Genomic DNA, 9,027 nt, shown 5'->3' on the forward strand with positions numbered 1-9,027 from the left:
ATAGTTTTATCACAAGGTTATTAAATGAGTCTAATTGAGTAGGACTTTGGCCTACATGCAAGTTTTATGTCGTTAGATTCATGAATTAGGAGGTATTTGCATTGGCGAAACATGACATTTATTTAGTCTTAAATTGTGATGATGAGCATGTATTTTTGAACTTTGCAATTTCTCAATCTATGAATTTTTCTTATATCAAATGTAGCATTCCCGAGTTAAGGGTTGACAATTATATGGTTTGGAAAAAGAAAGTTCTTCTTCATTTGGGATGGATGGACATTGATTATGCTATCAAGAAGGAAGAACCATCGGCTATTATTGAGACCAACACTCCAAATACGGTTAATCTTTATGAAAAGTGGGAGAGGTCTAATCGTCTTTCTGTGGCATTCATAAAAACCAACATTCCTGCTAATATTCGGGGTTCTATTGATTAGCATGATAAAGTCAAGGATTTATTAAAGGCTATAGATGAGAAATTTATGACATCTGATAAATCCCTTATCAGTACCCTTATAATGCAATTTTCATCCATGAAGCTCACTAGAATTAGTGGAGTGTCTAATCACATCATGGACATAGGGGACATTGTGGTTTAACTGAAACCCTTGGAGGTTACCATGTAAGATTTTTTCCTGGTACATTTCCTTTTGTGCATGTTGCCTCATCATTATGCCCCCTTTAAGATCTCCCATAATACACATAAGGATAAATGATTTGTTAATGAGTTGTTGTTGACTATGTGTGTTCAAGAGAAGGAAATGTTACTAATGGAAGAGGGTGAGAGGGTGGACTTGACCACCTTTGAAAAGAATAAGAAGAATCAAGTTAATCACAAGGGAAAGATTTCTGCTCAGCCAATGATGATGAAGAAATCAAAGTGTTTCTTCTGCAAGAAGAAGGGACACACGAAGAAAGACTGTCAAAAGTTTAAGAATTGGCTTGAAAAGAGAAGTACTCCTTTTGTTTTTGTTTGTTATGAATCTTATATGATTAATGTTAACCATAACACTTGCTGGATTGATTCTACAATCTATGTTTCTAATACATTACAGGGTATGGAAAACCTAAGGAAGCCAACGGGAAGTGAGCAATACATCTATTTAGGAAGCAAGTTGTGTTCACATGTAGAGGTCGTTGGGACATGTTGTTTAGTTTTAAGTAGTGGTTTTATTTTGCATTTAGAAAAGACTTTTTATGTTCCTAGTTTTTCTAAGAACTTTATTTCTATTTCAAGACTTGCACTTTTGGGATTTTATTTTAATTTTTCTAATTATGGTTTCTTTATTGAATAAATTTGAAATTGTTGGTTTTGGTGAACTACACGATGATCTTTACTCTATTAATTTAGAAAATGACACTGCTTATAATTCTATGTATGTTTCTGTTGGGTTAAAACAATGTGTTGTAAATGAGGATTCCTTTATGTTGTGGCACCTGAGATTGAGACACATCTCCATTGAGAGAATTAAGCAATTAGTAAATGACGAGGTACTTAGTACTTTAGACTTTGCTGATTTTGGGACTTGTGTTAGATTTCATTAAGGGTAAGTAAACTAACAAGTTTAAAACTGGTGCAAAGAAGAGTTCAAACCTATTGGATATTATTCATACAAATATTTATTGTCTAGACATAGATGCAAGTAGTCTGAGATACTTTATCACCTTCATAAATGATTACTCATGATATATGTATCTTTACTTACTTCATTCTAAGGATGAAGCTTTGTACGCCTTTAAAGTTTTTAAGGATGAAGTAGAGAAACAATGTGAAAAACAAATTAAGATTGTGAGATCAGATAAAGGTGGAAAGTGCTATGGTAGATACACAGAGAGTGGACAAACACTTGGTCCATTTGCGAAATTTCTTCAAGAACATGAGATTGTTGCCCAATACATTATGCCCAGTTCTCCATATTATAATGGTGTGGCAGAAAGAAGAAATCAAACTTTAATGGACATGGTCAAAAGTATGAGCAGTAATACAAAACTTCCTCAATTCTTGTGGATTGAAGCACTTACGACAATTGTGTATATATTAAATAGAGTTCTGACCAAGGTTGTCTCAAAGACACCTTTTGAGTTATTCAAAGGTTGGAAACCTAATTTGCGACATATACGTGTTTGGGGATGCCTGCCTGAAGTGAGAATTTATAACCTACAAGAGAATAAACTAGACCCGAGGACTATTAGTGGATATTTCATTGGATATGCTAAAAAGTCTAATGATTATAGGTTCTATTGTCCATCTTACGACACTAGAATTGTGGAATCAAGAAATGAAATTTTTTTTGAAAATGACTTGATCAGTGGGAGTGATTGATTTCAAGACAATGCTTTTGAAAAAGGTCACTATGAGGCTCAACCCACTGGATCACGTGACAGATTGGTAGTCATTCATGCCCCTCAAGTTCAAGTGGGTGTTAGAAAATCAATAATTGAAGTTCCACAAGTTGCAAAAGATGATCATGTAGATCAAGCTATTAACAAGGAACAACAAGTCAATGTTGAACAACCTATTAAACAATCGGTTGAACAATAAGTTCCTCAACAAGATAATGAGGCAGCATTAAGAAGATCTAGTGGAGCCAAAAGGTTAGCAATTCCTAGTGATTATCAAGTGTATTTGCAAGAATCAGACTGTAACATTGGAGCTGAAAATGATCCTGAAACATTTTCACAAGCCATGAGTTCTAAGGAATCAAATTTATGGTATAATGCTATGAAAGATTAGATGGATTCCATGACATCTAACCAAGTATGGGATCTCGTTGAGTTGCCTAATGGTGTAAAAGCTATTAGATGTAGGTGGGTCTTTAAACCAAAGAAAGACTCACAAGGCAACATTAAAAGACACAAGGCAAGACTTGTTGCCAAAGGATTCACTCAAAGACAAGGAATCGATTGCAAGGAGACCTTCTCTCCCTATCTAAGAAAAATTCTCTTCGAGTAATTATGGCATTAGTAGCTCATTTTGACCTTGAGTTACAACAAATGGATGTGAAAACAATATTCCTCAATGGTGATCTAGATGAAGAGGTTACATGAAACAACCTAAAGGATTCTTCTCTAGTGATTGTGAGCACTTAGTCTATAAACTTAATAAATCCATATATGAATTGAAACAAGCTTCTCGTCAGTGGTATTTAAAATTTCATGTGGTCATATCTTCATTCGGTTTTGAAGAGAATGTCATGGATTAGTGTATATACCAGAAAGTTAGTAGGAGTAAGATTTTTTTTTCTTGTTTTATACGTGAATAATATTTTGCTTATGGCTAATGATAAGGGTATGCTATATGAGGTGAAACAATTTCTCTTGGAGAACTTTGATATGAAGGATATGGGTGAGGCATCATATGTCATAGGCATTAAGATCCTTAGAGAAAGATGAACACATAAAAAAATGCATTTTGGGTTTGTCTCAAGAGACCTATATCAACAAAATTTTAGAGAGGTTTAACATGAAAAATTATTCACCGAGTGTGGCTCCCATTGTGAAGGGTGATAGACTTAAATTGAGTTAGTGCTCGAAAAATAATCTTGAGCGGGAACACATAAAAAATATTCCATGTGCTTCAACTATTTGAAGCCTTATGTATGCTCAGGTTTGCACCAGTCCTGACATTGCATTTGTTGTTGGAATTTTGGAAAGATATCAGAATAATCCAAGTATTGACCACTGGAAAGCTGCAAAGAAGATAATGAGATATCTTGAAGGAACAAAAGACTACATGCTCATGTATAGACAAACTAATGATTTGGAGGTGATTGGCTATTTTGATTCAAACTTTTTTGGCTACAGTGATATCAGGAGATCTACTTTTGGTTATGTTTTTATACTAGCTGGTGGAGTTGTATCTTGGAGAAGTGCAAAGCAGTCCTTGAATGCTACTTCCACTATGGAGACTGAGTTTGTTTCTTGTTTTAAGGCTACCTCGCATGATGTATGGTCGAAGAGTTTTGTATTTGGGCTTAGAGTTGTAGACTCTATTTCTAGGTTGTTGAAGTTGTACTGTGACAATGCTACTATGGTGTTTATGGCTAAGAACAACAAGAATGGAAGTTGAAGTAAGCCCATCGACATTAAATATTTAGCCATAAGAGAATGTGCTAAAGAATATAAAGTGGTCATTGAACACGTCAGTATTAAGTTGATGATAGTTGATCCTTTAACTAAAGGCATGCCACCAAAGATTTTTAAGGATCATGTAGTACGAATAAGACTTAGTTCCATGATGTGATATTTGTTGTATGTACAATTATTGTTTTAATGAAACTCTTATTCAGTTTGATGTTTTCACATTTATTTTGTGCACATATTTATTCATCTTGAGAAATATCATTTAGTTTTGACCTAGAATAAACAAGTGATTTATTCATTAAGTTAAGAATTAGTGTTGAAAGGCTCGATATATTATAATACATGAGATATAATATTAACTATTAGAGGACCTATCACTATAATTCATATATTTGGTTTCTTGTTATGATTGATGATGGGATAAATGGAGCAAGTGGGAGAATGTTGGTTGTTGGTTATTTCTAATATTCAAGGAAAAAAATATATGCCATGTTTTATATTCAAAGTGAGTGGAAAGAGTTATCTGAGAGTTTGTTTCTGAATTTGGTCCATTTTTCAACCTTAATTCAGACTTATTATCAATACTAACATTCTAAATGAGATCATGTGCGGATTTTGTGGTTCCCACTAACCCCTCCATGCTTTGAACTCCATGATAGGAAGAGTTCTATATAAGAAGCTTTGTTCACTATTTTGGGTCACACTCACCAAGCCTATTGCTCTTTCAGAAAATGAAACACTATCGTGTTGAGTCAATGCAGGTTTAGAAAAACCAAAACCGTTTGAGGTGTATGTACGTTGGAGCTTGCAATGGTTGGAGGTTAGTTTTTTATTATGCTTCCACTTTTGAGTTTTGATCTAAATGTGTTTATTTGTCAATTGTTGACATGTTTTGATCACCTTTAAGTCTTACACTTCCACAAAATACAAAAGGAAAAAAATCTCATTTTATCTTTCCTCATGCTTAAAATTAAACAATAATGTTCATATTTTTTATACATAATATTAGTGTAAAATATTCACCAATTTTATTGATGATTAATCTCCATCAAAAAATCTAACTAGTCACTTTTATTATGATCTTTTCTCTTAATCATATTTTTCATCTACAAAATTCAAACTTACGATCTTACTTAAAATAATCAAATGTAATACCACTTAGACTAACACTTTGTTTGTAAACACTAACATTGATATAAATGTGGAACAATATTTATAATTGTATAAGAACATAAAAAAAAGTACAAAAATATCGATTTAAGTAAGGCTATATTTATCATTGTGCAAACATGTTATCGTTCGTCTAGCTTTATCGGTGTGCCTTTTTCGAATGCCTACTTTAGACTTGTTGTCCTTGTCTATTCAATTCGTCCGAAAGGCTTCCCTTCTCCAATTGTACGTCATTCCATTTCCCTTTTCCTATTCTATGACTTAATACGACAGCAACAAATCTTAGCTATTTTAAGGTGGTATCTTAGAAGAGCAAAGAAGGCTCACCCAATTTGGGTCCAACAAGATAAAAGGATAAGGTCACATTCACATGGCATAAGGTGCGATTAGGTGAGGTTTTCCTCTAACTCCTATAGTACGTCCTTCCCAAAACATATGCCTATGCTATGCATCCAAAAGGAGCCAATAAATCCAATCCCTATAAAAGTAAAGTCAAGAAAGAATGGACTCACGTCATTATTTTGAAAATCAAACCTGGTTACATATAAAATAAAATATACTTTAATATTCACTTTTTTTACTATATAAAAGTGATTTTATTTTCTTGAAATGATATTAATTTCTTCTTGCGTAATTTAATGTCTCCTTTTCGTGGCATATATGTGTCTTGTGATCAATCAATTCAATATTATTTTTTTATTTAGTTATTTAATTTGATTCTGACTGATCTTATAATTAGCCCTGGTGATAATTTTCTTATTGGAATAAGAATTTTGAGTTAAGATACATGACTTAGAACAACATGATCAAATGAGAGTGGAGGCTTCAAAAGCCTTTGGGCTCACAATGGGGTGCAATGTTCTCTTGCTCATGGGGTCAAAAGCTAAATATTATTCCTGATCATGTATCTTAGATTCCATGCTGCCATCAATGTTCAAACCACCACAAGCAGTAAGTACTAGAGTAATAAAATAATATCTTATAATTATAAATAAAAATGAGCAAAAAACTAATATTTTAGTGTAAAAAACTCTTTAACTTATGAGGAAGACATCATAAGCAAGATCACAGAAATACTTTTATCAGGTGGAAGAAAAATTATAACCTCTATAAATATAAGGAGAAAATTATTACAATATCTCTTAATAGGATAATACAGTTATACAATAAGAGGACACTATTATAAATCTTTCTCTCTGAAAATGGAATGCACAAATGAGAAAAATGACTTGCTATTTATAGGCAAAGATTTGAGTATATGCATTGAGGGCCATGGCATGACAAAATTTCTACGTATCCTCCAACCAATTCCTATTCCTAGCACACGTAGAGGTAAAATTTTTTACTAGTCGTTCCTTTTTTACTTTACATGCCACTGGCTTTAAGCCCCTACGGCCTACGGTTTCACAGTCGAGTTATGATGGAATTAAATTCAAATAAGGATACCTAAGCTAAGATGGACATCACATCAACATTGACCCAACATCATGTTTCAAGGAGATCAATTCATATGCCTAGTAACCTTTCCTTTCTAACTTTACATGCCACAAAAGATACTTTAAACTACAGTCTAGCTTAGGTTAGCAATAGGGTGCACCACCCTTACAAATATCATACCGAAGTCAGGGTCACGATGGACTAGAATCTGAAGCCTTGCATCCGGATTTGGCAAATTTCCCCATTTGGTCTCCTTTTGCAAACTTATTCCCCAAATGGGGCCGTTTTGAAAGAATTTCCGCCATGGTGCTGTTTTGTACGTGGTCTGCATGGATTTTGCATGCAAAACGCAACCTTCATTGGCGACTTCGTGGGCACAGGACACGTGGACGGCAACCCGCTGCTGCGGCTGGCAATTTCAGGTTGAGGAGCGTCCCGCCGGTGAAGCTGGCGATTTCGAGCCTGTGCTGAAATCGCAGCTTTGACTGGCGATTTCAGACAGGGTACAGCCTAGGGTTGCAGGACGTGCAGGACTGGGTTGCAGGACGTGCAGGACTGCGTTTTTTACTTTTTGGGCTTAGGGGAGAGTTGCCATTTGGTCTGGCGATTTGCACACAAGGAAATCGCCCATTCCAATGGCGATTTGCACCTGCTCAGTGTTTATAAAACCTGCTCAGTGTTTATAAAACTTACCACCATCTGAGTGCTTCGAGTTTCAGTGCCTTCTTCACAAGTTTTCAAAACTTACCACCATTTAAATTATCAATCTTCAAGGTCCCAACCAAGCACTGTTAGCAAACATTTTGTTGAAAGTCCAAGCACTGTTAGCCTCATTTAAATTTGCTCCAGTATTTTGTTGAATTAATTTTTGTATAAATTAGTTTTATATGTTATATGCCTATTCGTGTGTGTTGAAACTTTGTTTATGAGCTTAAGTAAATTGATAAATATTATGTATGTTAAAAATTGTGTATGGAAAATGAAATATTTTTTATCAATATTAAAAATTTGTGTATGTAAAATAAAAATTGTTTAATATTATACTTTTAACTGTGTTTAAAATTAAAAATATTTATAGCATCATATTTATTTGAAGTAAGTATTTTGAGTGTAATTTATTTCTTAATATGAAGTTGTAATAATTTATTTCTTAATAAAAATTGTTTAATATTATAATTTATTTCTTAGCACCCTGTAAGTCCTAATTAGTATAATCTTTGGCAAGGACTTTTAGAAAAATATGGGAGATCAGTAAATTGAGACTTTTATTAAATCCTTTCTTATATATATTTATGTTCGTCCAAGTTGAAAATTTTAAAGGAGAAAAATATATTAAGTTAATTATATTAGATTTTAATAATTAAAGATGGTTGTAAAAAAATATGAAATTATAAGTTCACGTTATTATTGATTGTTTTAAATTAATTAGCTCTCTATTTTTCCTCCTTATAAATTGGAAACATTTAAATAAATATAAACCTTGTATGTCCGCTATTTTGTTTCTTCTCTTCCCCGTTTTTCCCAATTTTCAAACATACTTAAAATTTTAATCTTAATTTTTCACAGCTCAATTATTATAACCGTCTAACATCCTTTTTTGTCCATATTTTTTTTTTTTAACATTAATTATCATAAATTTTTTTACTTTAATTTATCTGCTTCGTTCCTCTCTCTTTTTCCTTATAATTAAAGTGAACACATTCGTTGAGAGTGTGAAATCATCATTTCTGCAAGAAATTGGAGGCTCGTGTAATTTGAATCATGCAAAAGCCATTTTCACTAATATGAAGTATGATGTATTTTATTTTGTCTTTAAAATGACTATCTTGAAATTGTTAATTAATTTTTTTTAAAACAAAAATTGAATGTGAAGTTCCAATAAAGGAATCTTTTGTGTGATTACATTTTATTAGTTAGGATTTAAACTTTTATAAAATTGTTTGTCTTATTTAAGTGTGTCGACGTTTAATTTATTTAAAGATAATAATTTTGATTACATCTTGATTAGTTTAAAATTACTACATTAAAATTACTACATCTTAATTATTTAAAGTGTCTTAATGTGAAATTGATTTGAAGTGAATTTATTTTTGTAAAATAAAGTTTTATTTTGAAGTTCAAGCAAATTTTTTTTGTCATATCCATTTTATAAATTATTTGACGAGTTAAAATATTATTTTTGTAGGTAGACGATGAATTCAGTTATAACAGTGTTGTATTTCAATGGAAGGGTATATGAAGATAATGATGGTGTAATATTTGAAGGCAGTAAAAAAGCCATTCAGATTAAACGTGGAATTAGTTTCAATGCTTTGAAGAAAAAAATTGGAGACAAGG

The 9,027-nt window shown here is 32.6% G+C and overlaps 1 protein-coding gene across 1 annotated transcript; it reads left to right on the top strand.

Moving 5' to 3' along the window:
• Positions 1-3,595: 3,595 nt before the first annotated feature.
• Positions 3,596-4,069, top strand: LOC121173963 (secreted RxLR effector protein 161-like). The gene has a single exon (XM_041011827.1). The coding sequence runs from the start codon at positions 3,596-3,598 to the stop codon at positions 4,067-4,069; it is 474 nt and encodes a 157-aa protein (XP_040867761.1).
• Positions 4,070-9,027: the final 4,958 nt, after the last annotated feature.

Source organism: Glycine max, chromosome 18 (genome assembly GCF_000004515.6).
Source record: "Glycine max cultivar Williams 82 chromosome 18, Glycine_max_v4.0, whole genome shotgun sequence".
Classification (NCBI taxonomy): Eukaryota; Viridiplantae; Streptophyta; class Magnoliopsida; order Fabales; family Fabaceae; genus Glycine; species Glycine max.